General features: G+C 40.7%; 1 protein-coding gene across 1 annotated transcript in view; it reads left to right on the top strand.

Annotated features, from left to right (window-relative positions):
- Positions 1-9,850, top strand: part of CGREF1 (cell growth regulator with EF-hand domain 1) — a 52,682-nt gene extending 42,832 nt beyond the window's left edge. Inside the window, exon 6 of the mRNA XM_033935697.1 lies at positions 7,321-9,850. Within this exon, the coding sequence (XP_033791588.1) occupies positions 7,321-7,689 (369 nt within the window). The 3' untranslated portion in view covers positions 7,690-9,850. The remainder of the gene's footprint in view (positions 1-7,320) is intronic.
- The last annotated feature ends 15,405 nt before the right edge of the window (positions 9,851-25,255 follow it).

Below are 25,255 nucleotides of genomic sequence, written 5' to 3'. Positions count from 1 at the left end.
GTATTCTTGACACGTCTTCCACAGTGCTACCTCAATATTAGCTAATTCCAAATCCTTTAAAGCTAAACGTAGTTTAGCTAACTGAGCATTATCTTGGTCCGACCTATGACATCCCTTAAGTCGGGACTCAAGAACAGAAAGTTCCTGTCTCTTGGCAACCTCAGCTTTCAATTTTTCTTTATTAACATGGGCTTACAAAGCAATTACTTTTCCCCTAAGTACAGCTTTTAGGGCTTCCCATAACAAAATGGGATCAATATCATCAATATCATTCAGTTCAAGATACTCCGCAATATCCTTAGCCAGCTGTGTTACAGCAGCGGAGTCCACCAATAAGCTATCATTAAACCGCCAAGATACCACCGGGCGGGGCTGTCCAGCTCCCTCTAGGGTCAAACTTAAAGCAGCATGGTCCGTCAACGTAGTAGAATGAATCTCACACCATTGAACAAAGTGATACAACAGCCCATCTCCAAACCAGTAATTATGAACAAAGGAGTGATAGATATAATCTCGTTCTCCTGGATGTTTAAAACGTCACACATCCTGGAGTCCCCAATGTGTAATCAATGTGTGTAATCCCTGACGATCAGCTGGCGCAACTGAGGACTTGCGGGAAGAGCTATCATAAAGAGGGTCTAAGACCAGATTGCAATCTCCTCCCATAAGCAAACGACCCTCAACATAGGACTGAAGAGTATCATCAAGACGGGTGAAATATTCCCCATGTCCTGAATTAGGAGCATAAAAGTTACAAAGAGTATATACCTGATCAACAATAGAGATAGAAAGCAATATATAGCGTCCCTCCACATCTCGCACTTCTTTCAGCACTTGAGCCTGTACACTATTATGAATAAGAATAGTGACCCCCCTTAGTTTTTTTAGCTTGTTGATTTGAAGCAAAATAAATATGAGAAAACCCAGGAGGACGTAACATATGCTCATGTCTAGGCAGAGGTGAGTCTCCTGTAAAAATACAATTTGAGCCCGTTGATGCGCTAATTCTTTATACAGGAGATGGCACTTCATCGGGATATTAAGCCCTCGTACATTAAGGGACACAGATTTCAAAGTACCCATACATTCACAAACATAGCAGAATTCCCAACACACACCGCCTTATTAACCTTTCCAAAAACCACAAAAGAAACCCCCTAAACAATCCTCCCCTCCAACCCCCCTACCCATCCAGTAATCCCACACAAGAGAGTACTAATAAAAGAACAGCACACTCCTGCGATCCTAGAAGGGAAGGGCCTCTCTCAATATACCTTCTCAAATTGATGAGCCCACTAGCCATATAGAATGGGGCTCAAGAGAAAAGAAAAACCCTTGCTCTCTAAAAACCCATTAAAGGCAAAAATTTCAACCCACAGGCAAAAGAAGCATCCCAAACTTTGGTCTCGGAGCAAAAAAGCTAAATCAAACCAATACTGTCTAATAAGTGCTACATATAGATTAACAAGGCAGATCCCCAAGAAACCTCTGCTTTGGATTCAATGATTGGCATTTCAGACGGCCACACTCACGACGAGTATGCTGCCAATGAGGTCGCGAAAATCCAGGCCCACGAGGGCGAACAACAACCATCTGGTCAGATGAAGAAGAGGAAGACTCCCCAAATTGAACTCCAGGAAAGATCTGTGACGCCTCCAGCAGTGATATTTTCCCATGGAAAGAAAACTCCAAACTTATTGCCCCTATTTCTATAAAAAATGTGCCCCTGCAAACAGTTAACACCATTAAAATTCTAGGAGTGATTTTTGATAATAAATTAACATTTCACGATCATATTAGTAGTATTATCAAATCATCTTTTTATAGACTTCGTCAAATTCGTTCTCTTTCGCAATATCTCTGCTCTAAATCACTCAACATTCTTATTCACTCTTTGGTGATCTCTAAAATCGATTACTGTAACGCCCTTTTTAATGGAATTGCTCAAAGTGAAATTAGACGATTACAAATTATACAAAATACCTCCATTAAGCTTATAACAAAAACAAAGAAAGTCGATCATGTAACTCCACTCCTTAAGAATGCACACTGGCTACCGGTATCGCACAGAATAACTTATAAATTATGCTTACTTACCTTCAAATCCCTACTTTATAAAACTCCTGCATTTATTTTCAAACTATTAATTCCTTATTCCTCTAATAGAACATTACGATCAAATGAACAACATCTATTGACAATTCCTTCTCTCAAGATCATTAATACAAGACGACAATTTTTTTTTTCTGTTACGGCCCCTCAAGTCTGGAACTCTCTTCCTATCTATTTGAGAGAAGAACGCAACCTTGATAAATTTAAGATTAATTTAAAAACTTTTCTTTTTAAAGACGCTTTTGATAATTAATTATCTCTCTTTGTTTTATTTATCTTGTTGATTATGATTATGGAATTTTATATTTTCTACCTTATGTTTTTTTCCTTGATTGTTCTACTTTTAATATTTTGTAGTTCACTTCCCTTTTTCCCCTCTTTTCTTGTTTGTTAAGTTTGTCAATAGTCCTGTTCGGACTTAAGTTTATGTTAAGTATTGTATTATTCTCTAAATACTGTAATTTTATTATTTATGTCCATCGCTTTGAATTATGATTAAGCGATTAATCAAAAACACTAATAAACTTGAAACTTGAACTTGATCTCACCATACGCAGAGCCCTCCAAATAAAAAAGGAGAGCAAAGGGATGATGTCATCTATATTTAATATTTTTCTCAATTAAATAACGTAGCAGAGGTTTCGATTTCACCCATCTGCGCAGAGTAACAGCAGACAAATCTTGATACAATTCAAATTCCATCGAGTCCCCTGGCTTTCTGCAAAATAGCTTCCTTAAGTTTAAAATCTTTAAAGCAGACCACGATCTCTCTAGGTTTATTACCCCGAGGAGAAGTTAAGGCTCTATGAGCACAATCAATATAAATGTCCACTTCAGATCGGGTTTCCGAATCTGCATCCAGAAGTAATAGCGCAATTTGCTACTCTCCCTTTTCACAGTTCAAATATTCAGCAGACTCTGGTATACCCCGAATTCTCAAATTGGACCGTCGGCTCCTATTTGCTAGGTCTTCCAGTTTATCATAAATATAAACCTGTTGCGTCTGTAAATCTTTCGTGCAGGAATCCACTATAGCCAACTCAACCCGGTGATCCTCCAAGGAAGTTTCCACCTCCCCCACATGATTACCAAGTTCCGCCAATTCAGAACAAAGATATTTAGCCAGAGTTGCAAATTCACCACGAAGCCCTTTCATGACCGTACATATTTCTTTAAAGAGCTCCCGAACCTCCAACAAAGTTCCAACATATTAGCCCTAAACATTCAGAAAACAAAAGCATTACTTTTCCCATGGAAAAAAGACATAAGCCTGAGTGCTCCATTCATCCTAGATAATATCCACTTAGAGACAGTAACATCTTTAAAAATACTGGGTGTCATTATCGATGAAACACTCTCTTTCCATGAACATGATTCGCTCGATTTTTAAGTTTCTAGAGCCAAAATCACTAAATATACTAATTCATTCTTTAATTATCGCTAAACTTGATTATTGTAATTCTTTATTAATAAATATTACACAAAAAAAAGAGGCGTCTTCAGATAATCCAAAATACTGCCGTTAAACTGATTCATAACGGCAAAAAATATGATCATGTCACTCCCTTTCTGATCAAATCCCACTGGCTCCCAGTTCATCACCGCATTACTTTTAAAATCTTACTTTTTGTATTTAAAACTTTATCTACTAATGAACCTCAATTCATTAATAAATTACTTATCCCTCAAAATATGTCGCATTCCCTTCGGTCCACTAATCAAAAACTTATAGCAGTCCCCTCCTTGAAAGTTATTGGAACTCGACGACATGATATGTTCTCAGTAATGGCTCCGCAACTATGGAATATTATGCCTCAACATATAAGAGAGGAAAATGATTTGAGTCGTTTTAAAAGTAACTTAAAGAGTTTTCTTTTTAAAGATGCTTTTAATCTTTAATTATGTTCAAAGTTTATTTTAGTTCTTCCTCAGTTTTTACTCTCTCCCCTAATAATGTTCTTTCCATCTATGTTCTCTTCTATACTATAAATATTGAATTGTAATTCTGCCCTTTCTTACCTTATGTATCTTTTAGTCTGTAAGTCCGTCAGTCTAACCTATTATTTTAAAAATTAAATGGTATATTTAATTGTATACCTATACTTTTTATTAAAGTTGTATTTCGCTTAGTAAATTTAAATAAGCGATTCATCAAATCAAAATAAAATGTGAAACTTGAAACTTCTCAGGCGGGGAAACAGAAAAATCATCTGCAGCAACTGTGTCAGTCACCAGTGGTGGAGCAAGAAAGCCACTCCCAGACGATGCCATCTTAGAGGCCTCCACATGTAGCGATCCAAACGTAAAATCTTTTAGCGTTTTGCAGGCAGAATGAGCCATAGCGAGAGTAGCAGAAGCTACAAAGATAAGAACAGCCAAATCGCTACTGGAGTGGATTGAAAACGCGAATTAAAGAGGGTTAAACTTGAAAATAATAATCAAGGCATACGGAGCTGAGCAGTCACCCGTCCATTCAGCCCAGTGATGTCACTTCCCCCTGGGTTTTTTTTTTAATTTACCAATTATTATATTCCAATATAATATTTGCCACAAGGACAATACACTACTGCTTCAGAGTCACATGTGGTATTGGTTCTTAACAAAAAATTGATGGCCATTTGTCTGAGGAATATCTAAAGATTTTTTCCTGAGCAAGTGATAACAATATACACAGGGGCTTATAATTGAAAGAAAAAAATGTCCAAAAACCAGCCTAAGTTGGCACTTGGACGAACATTTCTCAAAAATGTCCAAGCGCCGAAAATAAAAACAGGTTTTGGACATATTTCTAAATGACCTAGGCCTTCATAGTGCTGCTCAATGTCCAAAGCTAAATGGGGCATTTCGGGAGGCGTGTCAAGGGCGGGACGTGGGCTGGCTTAAACTTAGTCGTACAGCATGTATAACCGCAGCCCAGGATTGATGGAACTTGGACGTTGTGACTTAGACCATGTAAAACATGGTCTAAGTCACAAAAACCCACCTAAACTCACCAGATAATGTAATGTAATGCAATGTAATTTATTTCTTATATACCGCTATATCCTTTAGGTTCTAAGAAGCACTGCAAACACATAACAGACCCCCACACACTACCCCAGTGATCACCAACCCCCCCCACATAAAAATTTTATTCACAACTTTAAATTTCAGCCTCCAGACCATCATCACCTTGCCGCCTGGCATAGGAAAGCCTAGTCGTCCAGCCCAGAAGCAGCTTAAGTCATCTTGGGGGTGGGTTAGGGACCCATAGAGAGTAAGCCCCTGTAATCACTGCATTGATATTTAAACATGTGCACTGCCCTATACACGAAACCCTTTTTTACTGGCATATAAGTGGCTCCTGCAGCCATAAGGGCTATTGGGGTGGTAGATAAGTGGGTCTAGGGGATTCTGGAGGTGGTTTGGGGGGCTCACCATCACCTATAAGGGAGCTGTAGTGAGGAGAAACCATGGCACCCTTTTTGTGAATTCAAAGCAGTGCCCTGTAAGGTACCCCACTTTTTAGGTGGCATGTCTGGGTGTGCAGTCCATCACTTTGCAGACCCCTCCCACGTCCAACAGGGCTTGTTCTAGGCGTTTTGGACTTGGACGGAAAGTTAGATGGAAATGTGGTATAAAGATGGACGATTTAGTGGCTTGGACAATCAGATCGGCAGGATGTATAATTAGACGATTTTCGAAAGTAAAAAAAGTTGGATGTATCTTTCGAAAATGTGTCTTAGGCTCTTTAATTTTTGACGACTTGCGAGATAGACATAAACGGACTTAGACGTCTTTTGATTATACCCCTCACAGCATCTACATGCTCAATGTTCTTGGCCAGTATCGGGGAATCTATTGAGACCCCGATGATGTAATATTTCACCTAAATTGCGACCACGAGAAAAGGCAAATTTAGGAGGATTTATTAAATTATGATGAACCTGTAATACGGGTCAGTCTTTTTGTAACAATTTATCTCATACGCCCACAGTTCAAAGAATAAGGAAGAATACATATTATGTCCTTGTGGCAAATATTATATTGGTCATACAATCAGGAAGGTAAAGGTTCGTATTGCTAAGTATTTGAGCAATATCCGCAGAAACTGCTTACTCACTCCGTTGGTATCTCATTGGATTGAATGTGGTCATTCTTTAGATGACCTCAAATATACTGTTTTGTTTCATGCTAGTAACTATTCAGGTGATTTGTCTCAATTTTTATAGTGAAGGAACATAGATTTATATTTAAATGGCATACTTTAATACCGCAGGGACTAAATGCTGAATTTGATTGGTTCTAGCTGTAGCTCGACATAATAATGAGGTATTAGATGCGAGTAAGCGCATGCTCATCTCTAGTCCACACCTTGCCATCTTGTCTGGTAGTTGTAGCCGTAATCAGGTATGATAGCTTAGTATTTAGGTTTTTACTGTAGTGTGAAAAAAATTATTTGAATGAGACGGTTAGTTGAAAAAAATTTAGTAATAATTACTATGTATGATTATTGTTTTGTAGTGTCCCTTTCTGATGAAAGTCATGAAACTCATATCAGGGGGCTGACTTTACATTCGGCTTTAGGAGTCTTTTATAGCTCAAATATTTTCACAACTGCAGTTGCCGCTTGAATGTGAGACCAGCTGACCGCCAAAGAATTACAGATAAGTTCATGCTTTAGATGTTATTTTTCAGTCTATTTTCATCAATGCTGTGGTGGTCAGGACAGTGAATGCAATGATGGTCCCAGCGGCAACTTTGGTTTGGTTTTTATACTGAATCCATAAGGTTGCGGGTCTGAGCACTTCACAAAAATTTTTTATATTAATTATATTTAGTTTTGTATACTGTAATTAAGGAGTATATACTTTCAGTTTCATCACAGAGTTATTGGAACTTCCTAGTGTTGATTTTATAGTTATTATTGTAATAACATATGCTGGCTTTTATAAAGCTGCGGTAGAGGTTTCTACCACAGGATGGCAAGGTAAATTCTCCAATGCTCATAGAATTCCTATGAGCATTGAAGCATTTACCTTGATGGTCCATGGTACAAATTTCTACAGTGGCTTGTTAAAAGGAGCCCATAATTTGTTATGACATTAGATTAAAAGGATGCTAAGATTTAATTCTAGGAAAGTATGTTCTCTAACGTCAGGATTTTCTTAAATTGCGTTTTTGGCATATTATGCTCCCTTTAGTAGAATTGCTGTTTTTCTTCTGCAGTTAGTTCAACATGTGGATGAAGTCCTGGAGAAGCAAGACCTCAATGGGGATGGTTTACTGAACCCTTCAGAACTCTTGACTCCCCCTGTGGAGATACATGTTTCAAGGACAGCTGGTGAAGTAAAGGAAGAAGAGGTCAACGGTTTACCTCCTGAGCCACAGAAGGAAACTACTTCAATCAATGAAGGACTCCAAGGTCATGAGGAGCCTCAAGTTGTAGGAGTTGAATCCGTCAATCATCAGGGATCAGATATCCTAGAGAAATCTGAAGTAAATGCAAATAATCCAGCAATGGGAGCTATAGAGTATATATCTGTGGATAATTTTGAAGAAGGAGAATTTATGGTCAATGTTGAAGAGGCGATGTAATGTGAACCAAAAGTTCTCAATATAAAATACTATAAACAGCTCAGGGTGGAGAGACTGCATTATGATCATGCCGTCCTTAGATGCTCAGAGCCTTAACCTGATCAACCATTTCTCAAATGTGGAAAATAAGTCATAGTAGTATATGCGAAAAGAAAAACAGAAGCTAAACTGACTGCACCGAAAAGAGAATTAATCAGAAAGATTATTTTGAATACAACAGAGCAGCTCTATAGACTTCTAGTAGACCATTTTATCTATTAAACACATTTAGTTTAATCCATTTTGGAAATGATGAGTGTATTCCTTGATGCTAACGCTAAACAACTTCCTAATAAAGGGTGGAAAGAATGACTTGTAGTAAATACTGTTTTGTTGCATGCCTTTCTATTTCTTTCGTGGGATTCATAGAGCTAGGCCTATGGCCAAACATATGTGATATACCAGCCACGCTTGTTAAAACAAAAAGAAACACTTGTAAAAGTCAAACTATTTTCATGCTTAGATGTTTTGTCCAGTGGATCCAGAGTCAAGACAGATTTGACTGGTCAAATATTCTATGCATCATGAAGGGCACATCTGTAAAGAGCACTTGAATTTAGGCACCTATTGCCATAACTCATGAATAGAATAGGCTCACTCGCGTATGTGAATGACATCACAAATTCAATGATTCAACATGAATGTGTTTCGGCCTGCTTCAGGAGTCTACAAATAGTTGACAACAAATATACAGTAAATACAAATACCTATTAAAAGATCAAAAACATAAATAAACCAAACTGTATGGATAAAAGCAATCTTACATAAAAAACAAAAACTTTAAAATGTATATAAAAATATATAGTATTAAACATCACCACAAAAATAATTAGCATAAACAGTTTATGAATACATCTCCACTGTTTTCCTGTACTGCATTTCTTTGTGGGGTTTGTTACCCGCTTTTGTAACTCACTTCACAAATTAGCATTTATGCACATATGGGCTGGGCTCTATTCTATAAAATTTGTGTGCTAATTGGATGACGTAGCAGCCAATGGGCTGTACCCATAGGCAGAGTCTGGATGTGTGATGGGTGTCCTGCCTAGCAATGCACTCATCTTATAGAATTGTATCAGATGAATATTTTGCAAGGTGCACTTAGGTGTGCCAGTTTATGTCTGCTGTTGATCTGGCCTAAACCTAAGTTTTGGCATGCCAAAGCAGCTTTGACTTACTATTCTATAATGGGTTAGGCGTATCTTAATGCCGTAATTGAACTGGAGAAAGTGCACTCTGTATAGAATCTCTGTATAGAACTGCCCCCATAGTGTTTTATTTCATCAGGCTACCCGCTTGTCTTTGATCCTTATATGTTACATGGCTGCAGGAGAGTAAAGAGGCAGAATACAGCAGTGGCAGAGCCAGACCAACTATTTTCAGCGGGCCCTTCAAACCCCACCCCCTTAGGTTAGCATTTCCTCTGTGCTTCTCAATACCTGCTCCCAAAGACCAGCATCTGCCCCCTCTCTGAATCCCCCTCCCCCCACCCCTGATGTATCTGAGAGGTATCCCAGCAGACCAATACATCTTTGCTGCCTATGCCTGCGAGAGGCTTCCCTCTACCGCATCCCACCCGTGAAGAAACAGATTAATCTCTGCAGCCACCGGGCTGCTTCTGAGATACACCGGGAAGGGATGAGGGGATAAAGAGAGAGAGGGCAGATCCTGGGCTTCCAAAGGAGGAGAGGAAGAGAGGAGAGTGAGGCACCACCATTGGGTGGTCCTAAGCCAAGAATAGGGGGATCTGTACCCATCCGTAGGTATGCCACTAATGTACAGAGAAAAGGCTTGTGATGGAAAGAGTATTTTAATGTAGGAGAGATGTGTATGGGCAAGAGTGTGAGGATATGCTCAAAATAATAGAGAGAAAGGGAACACGGGACGGATTCATACTGTCTGTCTAAGACTTATTTGTATTTGCTACATCTCCTACTCCATCCCTGCTTCAATCCCTCCCTTTCTTGAACCCTTTCTTGAGCCAAAAAATATTCTCTGTCTTTTCAGATTTACTCTGTCAGTCCTCTTTTCCTTGTGCCATTTGTCCTAGAATGATTTTGCCATGGCTTACATAAGAAACTCCAAAAAGGATTGCCAAAGAAACTTCAAAAGAGACCAACAATAAGGCAAAAATGGTCCAAAGGTTCCCAGAATGGTTCAGCAGTGACGAAGACAACTCTGTGATAATAACATCAATAAATTACTTTATAAAATTAGTGAAGTAAGGTACCCTCAGTGTAACCCTAACCCCTCACACTGAGGGTACCTTACTTCACTAAATTTAAAAAGTAATTTATTGATGTTATTATCACAGAATTGTCTTTGTCACTGCTGAACCACTCTGGGAACCTTTGGACCATTTTTGCCTTATTGATGGCTTCCATAAGAACATAAGAATAACCTTACTGGGTCAGACCAATGGTCCATCAAGCCCAGTAGCTCGTTCTCACAGTGGCCAATCCAGGTCACTAAAGCCTGACCAAAACCCAAGGAGTAGCAATATTCCATGCTATCGATCCAGGGCAAGCAGTGGCTTGCCCTATGTCTTTCTCAATAACAGACTATGGACTTTTCCTCCAGGAAATTGTTCAAACCCTTCTTAAAACCAGCTACACTATCCGCTTTTACCACAACCCCTGGCAATGCGTTCCAGAGCTTAACTATTCTCTAACTGAAAAAATATTTCCTCCTATTGACTTGAAAAGTATTTCTCTCTAACTTCATTGAATGGCCCCCTAGTCTCTGTAATTTTTGACGGAGTGAAAAATCAATTCAAATTAAAAAGAAATGCATATTAGAACAATATGTATACAGTATACAGTATGTCAAGCTAGGATAAATGCACTGTATTGTAAGTATGGCTAATTGTACCCTGTTTTGACTATATATTATGTATGTTAACCTAAAACCCATCCTGAGCTTGTTGGGGAGAACGGGATAGAAAATGAATTAAATAAATAAATAAAATTGCCATGTGAGGTGTGGTGGGGAGCGGAAGCAACTGTGATGTTAGTAAATGTTACTGAAGAAACATGTTTACTATTGATGTTTGGGGATTTTTTTTTTAGGGGGGGTTGGTTGTAACACGCCTTAGGATTATCAGTACAGTGTGTTATTAAATTAATAAATAAAGTGTTAATTATACCTCTGGAGGTGTAGCCAAAATATTTGCAGTGATAGCCTACTTTACTGTTAAAATATGTCATTGTGACATACATTAATATCTGTGCCAGCCTCCCCTCCTCTTTCCTGGATTTTAAATAAAATTCTGTGTTGAATCTTTCACATGGGATCTAATATGCTATGACATTTGCCATGCATTAACTGCTTATGTACTTTCAAACTCATGTTATACTCTTATGCCATTTAGTAAACTGACTCCATAGTCCCAGAGGCCTTAACATAAGGTCTGGTTTCAGCATAACCGAATTATGCAAATTACCTGCTCTTAGGTTTAGTGTTTGTAAATGTCTCTCTTGTATAGTCATTTTGGATATCCTCAAACACCAGACCCATTGATTGGGCCTCTCAATTGTGAGTTGAGAACCACTTGGGTTAGTACAATAATCCTTAGAGGGGCATAATCGAAAGGAACGTCTAAGTCTGTTTTCGTCTAAGTCGCAAGTCGTCCAAAGTAAAAAACAGCTTAGGACACATTTTCAAAAAATACGTCCACATATTTTTCATTTCAAAAATCATCTAAGTATACATCCTGTCGATCTGATCATCCAAGTCGCTAAATTGTCAATCTTTATACCACATTTTTGTCCAACTTTTCGTCCAAGTCAAAAACGTCTAGAATAAGCCCTGTTGGACGTGGGAGGGGTCTGCAAACTGATGGACTGAACACCCAGACATGGCACCTAAATAGTGGGGTACCTTACAGGGCACTGCTGTGAACTTCACAAAAAGGATGTCATGTCTTCTCCTCACTACAGCTCCCTTATAGGTCATGGTGAGTCCCCCAAACCACCTCTAGAATCCCCTAGAACCACTTATCTACCACCCCAATAGCCCTTATGGTTCCAGGAGCTACTTATATGCCGGTACAAAAGGGTTTGGGGGTGTATAGCAGAGTGCACCTTTCAATATCAATGCAGTGATTATAGGGGCTTATGGGCATGGGTCCCTAACCCACCCCCAAGACGGCTTAAGACGCCTCTGTGCAGCACGACTAGGCTTTCCTATGCCAGGCTGCCAGGTGATGATGTTCTGGAGGCACAATTTTCAAGTTGTGATCAGTGTTCCCTCTAAGCTGCGCTGGCGTGCGCTGGCGCACAAAATATTGCCTCGCAGCGCACAATGTCACGTCACAGCGCACGGCGTACGGAGATGGCAGGCCGCGGCGAGAGGAGAATTGGGCGAGTTGGCGCTGGCGCCCGATATTTTTAGCGCACGGGGAAAAAATTTTGCTCACACCACCCGCCCGCTTAGAGGGAGCACTGGTTGTGATTAATATTTTTATGGGGTGGGGAGGTCTATGATCATTGGGGTAGTGTATGGCAGTCTGTATTATGTGTTTGCAATGCTTATCTGGTCACTTTAGGTGGGTTTTTATGACTTAGAGACCATGTTTTAAATGGTCTATGTCACAACATCCAAGTTCCGTCAATCCTGTGCTGTATAACTTTCGATTTTACATGCAGTACGACTAAGTCTAAGCCGGCCCACGTCCTGCCCAAATCCTACCCTCGACACTCCTCCTGAAACGCCCTGTTTAGCTATGGTCGTTCAGCGGCACTATGAAGGCCTAGGTTGTTTCTAAATAGGTCCAAAACCCAGTGTCATTATCGGCACTTGGACATTTTTGACTGATGATTGTCCATGTGCCGACTTAGGCCGGTTTTTGGACGTTTTTCTCTTTCGATTATGAGCCCCTTAGTGTCTGAGGGGTTGGTTCAGTTCTTTAAATGTCATATGTCTGAAGCAGAGCCTTCCAATCTTACCTGGCTTCTATTTTATGATCTCTTTCCAGTATTATCAGTTGGCACAATCAGCAGGTTGTTTTTTTTCTCTCCCAAGGGCAAAGTGATCTAGTTTGTGGCTGTAGAAGTGAAAAACATGTGAGTATGATTATAGATCTGCTGTCAGATAGATTCTGACATAATATTCACAAAACCGAATTTGGTCTATGGGAAGAGATAGAAACATAGAAAGATGATGGCAGATAAGGGCTACAGCCCATCAAGTCTGCCCATACCATTGACCCCCTTTTAAGTCTACTGGACCCTTAACTCTACTGACCTGCTCTATTAAGTCTATATCCTAGCGACCCTATTCATTGGTATGACCCTCGCAGTGATCCCACATAGGTATCCCATTTATTCTTGAAGTCTGGGATACTGCGGGCCTCGATCACCTGTACTGGAAGCTTGTTCCAATGCTCTATCACTCGTTCTGTGAAGAAGTACTTCCTGACGTCTCCACGAAACTTCCCTCCCCTGAGTTTGAGCGGATGTCCTCTTGTGTTCGAGGGTCCTTTGAGAAGAAAGATATCATCTTCCACCTCGACCTGTCCCGTGATGTACTTAAATATCTCAATCATGTCTCCCCTCTCCCTACGCTCCTCGAGAATATAGAGCTGCAATTTGTTCAGTCTTTCTTCGTATGAGAGACCCTTTAGCCCCGAGACCATCCTGGTGGCCATCCGCTGAACCGACTCAATTCTGAGCACATCTTTACAGTAATGTGGCCTCCAAAATTGCACACAGTATTCCAGATGAGGTCTCACCATGGCTCTGTACAATGGCATCATGACCTCAGGCTTCCTGTTGACGAAACTTCTCTTGATACAACCCATCATCTGCCGTGCCTTAGATGAAGCCTTCTCCACTTGAGTAGCAGTCTTCATGTCTGCACTGATGATCACTCCCAAGTCTCGTTCTGCCGTAGTCTTGGTCAAAGTTTCTCCATTCAAGGTGTAAGTTCTGCATGGATTTCCATTTCCGAGATGCATGACCTTACATTTCTTGGCGTTGAAGCCCAGCTGCCAGACAGAGGACCAACTTTCTAAAGTACGGAGGTTCTGTTCCATAGTATCCTGCAGATTGTAGCCGTTTACGATATTGCATGTGTAAACTGATAATGGCTTTTTTAAAGTTTTGTTTCTCCAGTTGTCCAAGCTGTATTCTCACTTGTACTCTTGATTTTTATACTCTTTACCGGGGTAGGGGGGGCATCGCGTGAGTGGACTGCTGGGCACGATAGACCATTGGTCTGACCCAGCAGCGGCAACTCTTATGTTCTTAAGAGAGCAGGGAAGAGTCTATTTTCCACGTGCTATTTATTCTTTTTATGTTAATTTATTTTCCATCATAAGATAAAGCCACACACAAGCAAAATTACTTTATCATTTAGCAACAAACTGTGATTCTTGTATTAGTTCACTAGCCCCTTTTTATTTGGTTAATAGATTCTCTCTAGCTTCTTACAAATATAGCAGAAACACTCATGCCCTGTTTAACTTTCCTCCTATCCAGGGCTGCAAAAGCAAGAAATTTCTTAATCATACTTTAGTGTTCCAAGCAGCTTTTCATAACAAAGAATTTCGAGCACTACTGCTCACAGCTCACTCTTATAAACATTTTAGAACACAGCTGAAGACTTATCTCTTTTCCAAGCATTTGACAAACTAATTTATTCTATTCCAGTATTATGTTTACTGTTAATAATCTTTTGTAAACCGTGTCAAACTTATGGTTACATGGTTAACAAGTACAATGTAATGTAATGTATGAGGAAATAAAAGGTCAGCATTCTCATCACTTCTCACTATTCCTTAACCTCATTTCACTGAGCAGACAGCCTAGAAATAGATGAGTTTGTGTTATTTAAACTCCGTAGAACTGCATTTTTAATTGGCTGATCTGATGAAGAACGAATACCTCTCTGTAGTTCGTCAAAGAAAAAGTTAAGGGCCTCTTTAAAGAAGCCCGATAGCGCGGACAGACGCAGTAAATGCTCCAACGCCCATAGGGATTGAATGGACTTTGAAGCATTTGCCACGTGGCACTCGCTAGCGCCACTTTGTATAAGGGGCCTAAATATATACAAATTTACCACCTACAACTTAGTTGCTGACCCTTATTTCCACTTAGTTTAACACTGCAATGGAATTTGATGCCAATGAAAAAATTCTGCATAACAAAAAATGAGAACATAAGAATCGCCTTACTGGGTTAGACCAATGTCCATCAAGCCCAGTAGCCCGTTCTCACGGTGACCAATCCAGGTCCCTAGTACCTGGCCAAAACCCACGGCACAGCAACATTTCATGCTACTGATCCAGGGCAAGCAGTGGCTTCCCCCATGTCTTTATCAATAACAGACTATGGACTTTTCCTCCAGGAAATTGTCCAAACCCTTCATAAAACCAGCTACGCTAGCTGCTCTTACCGCAACCTCTGACAATGCGTTCCAGAGCTTAACTATTTTCTGAGTGAAAAAAATTTCCTCCTATTGGTTTTAAAAGTATTTTCCTCTAACTTCATCGAGTGTCCCCTAGTCTTTGTAATTTTTGACAGAGTTTTTAGTATCAGCTCAAGATGTCCTTGGAAGGCTTACAATCTAACTTTGTACCCGAATCAATGGCAATTTGCTATGTGCAATTCTCAGAATCTGTATCACAGAGTTTACTATTACACTATTCTTAGCGACAACTTCAATAGTGAAAGCATAGAAAGTGAATTCTTCCCCATTAGACGTGGTATCTCCAGATGAGGGTTAAGCAATTTGTAAGGCAAGATAAGGAAGACTGTAGTGTGACTGCCTGTGATGTATCTGTTATGAGCATACAGGGTGGATTTTAATCTTTCTAGTGCTGCCTATTTACCAGTCAGTCACTAGCCCTGGAAATCAGGATCTGCAAAGGTCATTTTTTTAATAACTGCACAAACATCAGGATGCCAGCATAACCAGTCTTGCATATTTTTATTTACTTTAGAAAAGCAGCAAGCAACACCCAACAGTCACCTATGAGAAGCTCTTCCTGCCACGTAGATACTGCAATTTATTTTGCAAACTAAATAGAATTCTGAATAATAAATGAATTATGTTCCAGGTAGTGCTTCCTTTACAGATATTTAGCATAGCAAAATCAAAATCAGCTTTGTATTCATGGTCTTCCCAAGTAAAGGCAGATGGTTCAGCGGACTGCTGCAGAGATAATGAACCTTTAATATTTAGATTCACATTCATCTCAAGTGCTAGAAGTGACCAGAAGGTATTTATTATGTGGCATAAGGGAAAATTAATTGATTGTCATCGGTCAGTTCACAAATTGGTGACCATGCCACTGAAACCCCATCAGAAAATAAATTAATTGGCACCCACTGCAGTATTACCTCATCCTTAAACATTGTCACTGCTTACAGCAGTTGAACTGCATTCTGGGAGGATGATGGGGTAGGGGGGAGGGAGGGAGGAGGAAGTTTGTCCTGCCACTGCCTATGTTGTATCTCTGCTGTGAATAATGGAGACATCGCATCGCTTTCCACTGCTGCCAGTTTGGCAATTTTTCGAGTGTTTAGTATTTGCCTTGCACCTTTTCAATAATACTTCAGATGAGTTACATATAAAAACAGTTCCAAGGACTAGTTATATATAACATCATCATAGCTGTGACTGCCATATAGGAGACCTATGCTTGATTTTTGCTTCTCTGCTAGGATTGCCAACTCCTAAAAGTTTAAAAAAAAAACAAAACCCTCAGCCACACTGAGAATTCAGATGGCACAGGCATCTACTCCCTTTAGTTCCTGCAAGATGACAACACGTTCTGAGCAGCAGGAAGTGGCAAATGTTCACTGCAGGATGCTGTTGTCATATTTTATGCTACTTTGGGTGCCCGTGAATAAATCCCCGTCCTCAACTAATATTCACCTGAGCTACAATCCCTCTCATATCCCTCTCCTACAGCTACCATAGAGAATGACATGGGGACAAATTTGTCCCCGAACCCGCAGGAATTCAATTTCCCCGTGAGTTTTGTCACTGTCACATTCCTGTAAGCTCTGCCTTAACCATACAAGCCTTGAACACCTATGATTTTAAAGTGTTTGAGGCTTGCGCAGATGAAGCTGGAACTTGCAGGAATGGGGCAGGGACAGAAAAAGAACTTGCGGGAACGGGACAGGAAAATGAGTTCCCGTGTGGAAGGGGAAAATTTTGTCCCTGTGCCATTCTCTACCACCTTTCACATTCTATATAGCCACTCCAAAACCCTCATTCCTTACATGCTACCCAAAGAAAGCCCCCCCCCCCTTCCTTCAAACATTATCTGGAATTAGGCATCCTCCCATAAGATCCAACATAGCTTCTCTCACGCTGTAGGAACATAACAATGCCCAACCACAGAGAATTATCTCTTTATACTCCTTTGGTCTCAGCCTCCACGGGCCAGAACAGAACAAAAGCTGTTCTCCATTGTAGAAGAGTTGTCAAAGGGATGTATAGCTACAGTCAATTTTCTGTCCTGTCTTCACTGTCACCCCTACAGTCATCTCTGACTCTCTTGCTCAGCTTTCTGCCAAATTTCATCCCTCCGTAGCATGCAGTTTTCAAGCTTCTTTTTACTGCTTCTGTCCATAGCTTCCCATCTCTCCCTTCCTTTCTCCTCCCATCCATGTCAGACATCTCTCCTCTGTTCCCTATCCATGTCCGGAAACTCCCCTCATCCCTTCATTCCCCTTTCTCAGTATCTCTCCCAATCTTCTCTTCCACTTTCACCAAGTCCAGCATGTCTCCCAGTCTCTCTCTTTCCTATGTCAAATGCACCCAATCTCCCCCTTCTACTGCACTCATATCCAGTATCTTTTCAGATCTTCCCTTCCATCTATCTCATACCCAGCATTGTTTCTCACAGGCCTAAAGCCGAAACACAGAAAAGCAGTGTACAACCTCAAAGCCTGAGCACATGCTCTCAGTTCCACTATCTCTGACACAAGTGTTTACATTGGAGGGGGCAGGACTGGCAGATGTCCAGCAGGTGTACAGGTCCCAAAGACTTTCTGTCATTTTTGTCCTGTTATGAAAGTACTCCCCTTGTGACTTTGTAAACACTATGCACATCTGGTATACACTGTGCACATTATGATATAAATTATGAATCCCTATGGAAAAGATCAACAAAAGGCAGGAAATAATTTGTGCTGCCTATGCTTTCAAAGTTGCCAATCTACACAGTTCCAGTAAAAAAATAGGCAGTCCTGAATTTCTGACAGCCCTATCATTTCAGTGGGTAGAATCAGAAGCTACAAATACCATACTGCTTTGGGATGTAAGTTCAAATACAGGGCTGGCCTAAAATGACCCTATTGGAACAGGGTAAATTGGTATTAATTCATGTCTGTGCTTGGGAATACCAAGTCCTCATCAACCCACCCCAAACAAAAACAGATAAGGACTATTCTAGAAGCAAGCAGTAAAGTTTTATACTCTGTGAGATAACAGTAGTTAGTGAAAGCATTTTTTCAGTACAATTAAAACCAGTGTTGGGGGATTATGCATCATGAATTCTTGTTCACAACTGCCCAGGGATTATTTTCCTATCTTAAGATGTCCTCCCTCTCACGATTATTCTGAGGCTAACAGACATACACCAGGGCTCCTTCTACAACCCTATATTGTGGGCTCTACATTAGATATTACCCTTAAAGGTACAATTCTCTCCCTACCTGGTACTGTGAATGCTGATTCTGAAGGATACCAAGCCCCAGTCCAATAACTGAACAGGGAACCCTCTCCATATCACAACAAAACTGCCACTGAGTAACATTATTGTAGGCCAATCCTGTGACTAACACAAGGGTAGGCGTTTTAGCAGTGATGAAATCCAATTCAGAAAACAATTTAGTCTGGTACTTACCTGTAATGTTAGAAGAATTCATCTAGCCCAGGGGTAGGCAATTTCGGTCCTCGAGAGCCACAGGCAGGTCAGATTTTCAGGATATCCACAATGAATATGCACTGCCTCCTTGAGATGCAAATCTATCTCATTCATATTGATTGTGGATATCCTGAAAACCTGACCTGCCTGTGGATCTCAAGAACCGGAATTGCCTATCCCTGATCTAGCCTCTCAATGAAAATGGTGGGCCTAGGCACCTTCTCAGTAGTCTCAGAATTAGATGGATTTAAACACATTCTTGCCTGGGATGAACCTTAGTGAAGGTGACCTCACCATGCTCATGTTCATAGAGCAATCTACAGAGAAAAATATCACATAACAGTTCTTTTGATAGAACTACAACCTGTAACTATCATGCTAGCAGTTCCAAATAGTAAGGTCAGGGGGTGGAGGAATGAGGCTACAAGTGTATTTTCTTATTGAGGGGATTCTCTAAGCTGCCTGTGACACCACAATCAGTTGAGTTTTCCTAGTTAGCGAGAGGCTAGGGCATTTTGGAAATTAAGGGGTATTGGGATAGTGTTTGGGGGGTATATTGGGAAGGACATTTCATGTGGAGTGTGTAGATGGTATCTAGAACAATAGGAGTGACTATGTAGGGATGTCTGCTGTGGGTGGGATGTCTAAGAAGCCTTCCTCATGCAATAATGAGTACAGAGCAATGAAGATGCTTGAGATAAATTTGCATTTATTGGGATTCTACTAGCACTACTCCAAATCCAGTGTTCATGTCTGGAATCTACCTGTCACTGAGCTTTTTTTGTACTGCCCCTTTCTTAAAGAACTCCTTCCCTTCTACTTTACGAGTAGAACAATCCTATCTTAGGTTTAGGTCTGCTTTAAAAACCCATCTTTTTTACCTTAGTATTTCCTGATGCTGCGGGGGAGGGGAGTTCAGCAGACTCCTTGGGGCACTGGCTGATGGTAGATCAAACACACTTTTTTTGGAAGGCCAGCTCTATGTATGCTGTATTTCTCTACTCTCCTGTCAATTAATGTAGTTCTTTGTGTGTTTTGTAACTTTTATGTTGTTTTTAGACTGTAAATTGATTTTTGCTATTTTTACGTTGTAAACTGCCTTGATTGCTATAGTGGTATTTTAAATATTTAATAAACTCTCCTTTTAGATGTATTTCATGCATTTTTATTGTGGGTATCTTGAAATTCTGATGATGGGGTCACCAGGACAATTTGAGAAGGCCTTGTCTTTTAGGGCATAGGCTACATGATCACCTGTATATCACATTGCATACAAACAAATAAAATACTTTCCAGAAATTACGCCGGGATGTCTGATGTATATGATCTGTATTTTTGAGGGAATATTATACCCCCCCCCCCACACACACAAAAATCAAAACAGAAATATAAAGCAAAGTTTAATATTTAAAAGTATGATACCTAATTATGTTTTAGACAATAGTTCGAGGAAGAGTCTTTCTAAGATGTTTTAATGTGGTACTGCAGTGAGTTTAATATTACTGCAGATATGATGTCCAATGCAGGAACTGCTTTCAGACATATAGGACTTTCCATGGGCCTAATATTCAGAGCAATTTAAGCGAGCCAGAGAAGATCTAAATGCCAATACTTAGCGGCACTTTGTGTAGTACCACGAGAGATTGTGGCAGCCTTTTTTGCACAGGCCAACACAAAGGGGCAGGATTGAGGGGGCTATGCTCATGCTCCCAAAGACCTCCCCCTCCACACAGTGGACCACTAAGGGCTTTTACTAAGGTATGCTACGCATTTAGTGTGTGCTAAATATACGCATGTGCTAAACGCTAATGTGCCCATTATAAGTCTATGGACACATTAGCGTTTAGCGTGCGCGCTAAAACAGCTAATGCACCTTTGTAGAAGAGGGGTAGGTGTGTACGATGGGTCTACCTACACATGGAGGAGTAGGCAGAAGGGGGACTTTGATGCAGAGAGGAGGGAAAGAAGAGACAATGTTGGGGGTCAGGAGGCACAGGTTTTAATTTTTTTATAAAAGGTAAAAGTACGTATGCAGGCTCGTCTGATATTCAGCTAGGGTCCGCATAAATCTTATATGGGCCCAGGTGACTATCAGCTGGGTCTGCATAAGTTGAATTATGCCCAACTATTCAGTGCTGGTGCCTGAACTGAATATTAGGGCATAATTTAGCCAGTGAAGATCAGCATTTAAAAAACTACTGACCTCTGCTGGCTGAATATTGGAGGGAATGTATGTCTTCAGAGGTAACTCTCAATGACTCCAGAACATCCTTATTTATGCCAAAGGTCCTGAAAGTACATCAGTAATATATTGCTGGTTCTGATGATGAAGGGCATGCACAATTACTTTTAAAAATGGGGCAAAATATATTTCTGACATCACTGATATTTATTACAACCTCTTGAGGCAAGTTGGGAGGTATTGCGGGACAGACAACTGGACCCTTAATACATATGTTTTAAGAGGTGGAGCTTGAGAGAGGAGGGATTCTTTTCTTTAGCCCTGCAATAGGGCTGGGGAAGAGCATTGGGCCCACTGGTATAACAGGGCATTGAGGGTGGAACCAGACTGCTGGCATCAACATTTAAAAAAGGGGATAAAGCAGATTATAAACTAAAAACTGGGGGGAAGGCCAACAGTCGCTCAAAAGAGCATGGTTCAGAACAAGGTATCTTTAAAAGATATCGTCATAAAAGGAAAGATAGAGCATACCGATAGTGAGATTGTAATACAGGCCACAGTAGACCAGGTTTCCTTAAATACAGAGCACATTGATTAAAAAAATGAGCAAATTATAAATAGATATGACAAACATTGTTTGAAATGTCTAAGCAAATGCCAGAAGCCTAAGAAACAAGATGGGAGAGTTTGAATATATTGTATTAAGGGCTCCTTTTACAAAGGTGCGCTAGTGTTTTTAATGCACGCATGGATTAGCACGCGCTAGCTGAAAATCTACCACCTGCTCAAAAGGAGGTGGAAGCGGCTTGCGCGTGCTATTCCATGTGTTAAGGCCCTAGCGCAGCTTTGTAAAAGAAGCCCTATATGAAAAGGCATCTCTGAGACCTGGTGGAAGAAAACCAAAGAAACACTATCCTAATGGGGTACAAACTACAGTCATGTGAAAAAATTAGGACACCCCATGAAATATTCAGTTCTTTCTTACGAAATGTTCACGTATCGATGTCAAATCTTTTTTTTTATTTATCTCTGGAAAAGAAAGTATAATTGCAGGTAAACAACAAAATTTTTACTTGATTTATTCATGAAACAAGATATCCACAAAATGTGTATTCTAATCGAGGAATACATTAGGACACACCCACATATCCTCCACTTAAAGTGGCTCAAATCACACACAGGTGTATCAACATCAGGTGCACATGATTAGAACATGGTTGCTCAGCATTTCTTATTTATTCAATTTTTTAGCCCGTCCTCCCAAAGGAGCCCAGAACGGGTTACAAAGTACATCCATAATAATCCAGACAGAGCAGAGATGACATAGTTTACATAAATTACAATATAGACATGACAATAATTTAAAATATAGACATGACTATAAAACATATGCACTAAGTAGCATCTGGTGAGATTAAGTGGCGTAGGTGCGTTGACTGGGTGGCATTTCAGGGTGAATGACATTAAGGCGCTGGGTTAGTAAAGAGGAATGATGTCACGGCCTTCCTGAAGTTCCAGAGTCCATCTAGTGATCTGACAGATGGAGGGATTGTGTGCCAAAGTTTAGGTATGAAATGTGAGTAGGAGCGTTTGCGGCCAGTTTCAGTTTTGAGGGAGCTGCCAGAAGGTATGGTCAGTCGTTTTTCTCCTTGCGACCTCAGTGGTCGCTTTGGGAAGTTGTTTTTTAGTTTAGTTTTCATGTAGTATGGAATTGTTTCATGGAAGGTTTTGAAAGTGAGGACCAGGGCCTTGAAGGTGCAGTGTTTTTGAATGGGCAGCCAGTGCATGGAAGCTAATGCAGGGGTAACATGGTCATGGATGCCTAGGTTTTTCAGAAGGCGGATTGCAGCGTTTTGCACCCTTTGGAGGCAGGAGAGAGTTTTGGTAGGCAGGCCCACTAGTAGAGTGTTACAATAGTCTACGCAGGATAGTACAAAAGCGTAAAGTAGTTGGGCAAATTCAGGTTCTGAGAAGTAGGCATGTATGTTTTTTAGCTGGCGGCGGTAGCAGTAGGAGGATGATACTAGTTTGGATACGTGATCTGTCATTGATAAATTAGAGTCAAGAGTTATTCCTAGGCTGTGGACGTTGTCTTTGGGTGTAAGGGTGTTTGCGGCCCAGGAAAAGGATGGACAGGGGTATACGCATAGATCTTTGTGGATCCAGAGAAGTTCTGTCTTGGATTCATTTAACTGTAACATGTTTACGGTCATCCAAGTCTTTATTTCAGTTAAGCAAGACTGGAGATTTTTGATTTGTGTGTCTCGGTGATGGCCTAGGGCAAGATAGAGTTGTAGGTCGTCAGCGAAGGAGTGGATTCTGATTCGGTGTTTTCCCGCTATGTCCAGTACTGGTTTGACATAGAGGTTGAAGAGGAGAGGTGAAAGTAAGGCTCCCTGAGGCACTCCATAGTGGAGTGGTTTGGGTTCAGATAAGGATTTTCCTAGTAGGACTCTCTGTGATCTGTCGGTCAGGAATGAAGAGAACCATTGAAGTGCGTTGTCACGGATTTCAATGGACTTTAGCCTGGACAGGAGGAGAGAGTGGTCTATGGTGTCAAAGGCGGCACTGAGGTCTAATAGTACCAGCAATGCATCATTTCCGTCATCTAGGATTTTCCAGCAGTCATCTAGGATGTCCAAAAGCACAGTTTCTGTGCTGTGGTGCTTCCTGAAGCCCGACTGGAAATTGGAGAGGGTGGCATTTGTCTCTATGAAGTCTTGCAATTGCGTGAGTACTGTCTTTTCCAATATTTTTGAGATGAATGGGAGGTTTGAGACAGGTCTGAAGCTGCTTGGGTTGTCTGGGTCCATGGTTGTTTTTTTCAGGAGTGGTTTTACTATGGCCGATTTCCAGCTCCATGGAACTATGCCTGTCATAAAGGGACTCATTTATTAGGGGTAGGATGGATTCTAGGAATACCTCATTTGTGTTCAGCAGTGTAGTGGAGGGACATGGGTCCAGGATCGAGGTTGCAGGGCGTACGGAGTTGATTATGGTTTTGAGGTCGTTGTGGGAGATCGGTTTGAAACTATTCAAGGTTTCTGTCTTGAGTGGATTGTCATCTTGGGCGGTCTCTGGGATATATGGGAGTGCTTTGGCCTCTTGAGTCCAGATTTGCGCGTATCCTTGATATTTTGTCATGGAAGAAGGTGGAGAGGGATTCGCAGTCTAGGTTTGTTTGCAGGGAATGCATTGGACCTTGGGATGAGGAGAATAGGTTTTTTTGATAATGAGAAAATGGCCTTGGATCTGCTTGGGACCTTGGATAGTAGAGCAGTGAAATGAGCTTTCTTTGCTTCATGTGTGGCTAGTTTGTAGTTTTGAAGGTTTGCCCTTCTTGTTGTTAAATTGCAAAAGGACCTTGCGACACTAGGCATCAAAATGGCAGATTACATTTAATGGGAACAAGTGCAGGGTTCTTTGTTAGGAATGACTGCCTAGGTATCATCGTTGAGGATACATAGAAACTCTCAGCTCAATGTGCGGCGGTGGCTATGAAGCAAATAGAATGTTATGAATTATCAAGAAAGGAATGGAAAACAAAAATGAAAATGTTATAATGCTCTCGTATTACTCTATGCTACGGTCGCACCTCGCATACTAAGTGCAATTCTGGTCACCATATCTCAAAAAAGATATAACGGAATTAGAAAAGGTATATAGAAGGGAAATGAAAATGATAAAAGGGATGGCATGACTTCCCCGTTGAGGAAAGGCTAAAGCAGCTAGAGCTCTTCAGCTTGGATGATAGCTCAAGGTTGATATGATAGAGGTCATGTGTAGATATGCCCCCCCTGTACACACCTGGTGGTCTAGTGCAGTGGTAGGCAAACTCATTAGTCACAAGAGCCAAAGATCAGAAGTACAACAATTAAGATTTCTTTTGAGAGCCATATTCCGCACCTGCTTGCGCTCCAACGGCTACGTCAACCCGACTGACACCCCGTTCGCCCGCAAGTAGTCGAAATCGATTCGTGGCAGAGCCAAGAGAATGACATGGGGAAAAAAAATTTGTCTCCGTCCCCACCCTGTCCCCGTGAGCTCGGTCCCTGTCCCCGCAAACCATCTGATCCCATCCATACAAGCCTCTAATAGTTTTATACTGAACTTATTATATTAAAGTATAAAAAGAAACAATATTCTGTACAATTGTCAATTTATAAATCAGCATCTTCTCCCCACTCTCTCTTCCCCATTTCCCTTCAGCGTCCTCAGCCCACTCTCTCTCCACTTCCCTTTAGCGCACGCACATAAAAACAAGCAAGCAATTTTATATCATTTTCATTCTATTCATTCATAGAAATTAAAGTCTAAATAATGTCAGTCACATAAAACATGATTTCACAAAAATAATTTCTTCCACAGTCAAGCCTGCAAGGATTACTAGATGTCTCCCCTCCCTCCCTCCCCCTTACCTTCGTGGCCAAGTCAAAATGATCTACCAACAATAAAATTTT

Source organism: Geotrypetes seraphini, chromosome 3, assembly GCF_902459505.1.
Source record: "Geotrypetes seraphini chromosome 3, aGeoSer1.1, whole genome shotgun sequence".
NCBI classification, from domain to species: domain Eukaryota; kingdom Metazoa; phylum Chordata; class Amphibia; order Gymnophiona; family Dermophiidae; genus Geotrypetes; species Geotrypetes seraphini.
Note: the sequence above shows the minus strand (reverse complement) of the source record. Positions and strands in the feature narration are given on the sequence as shown.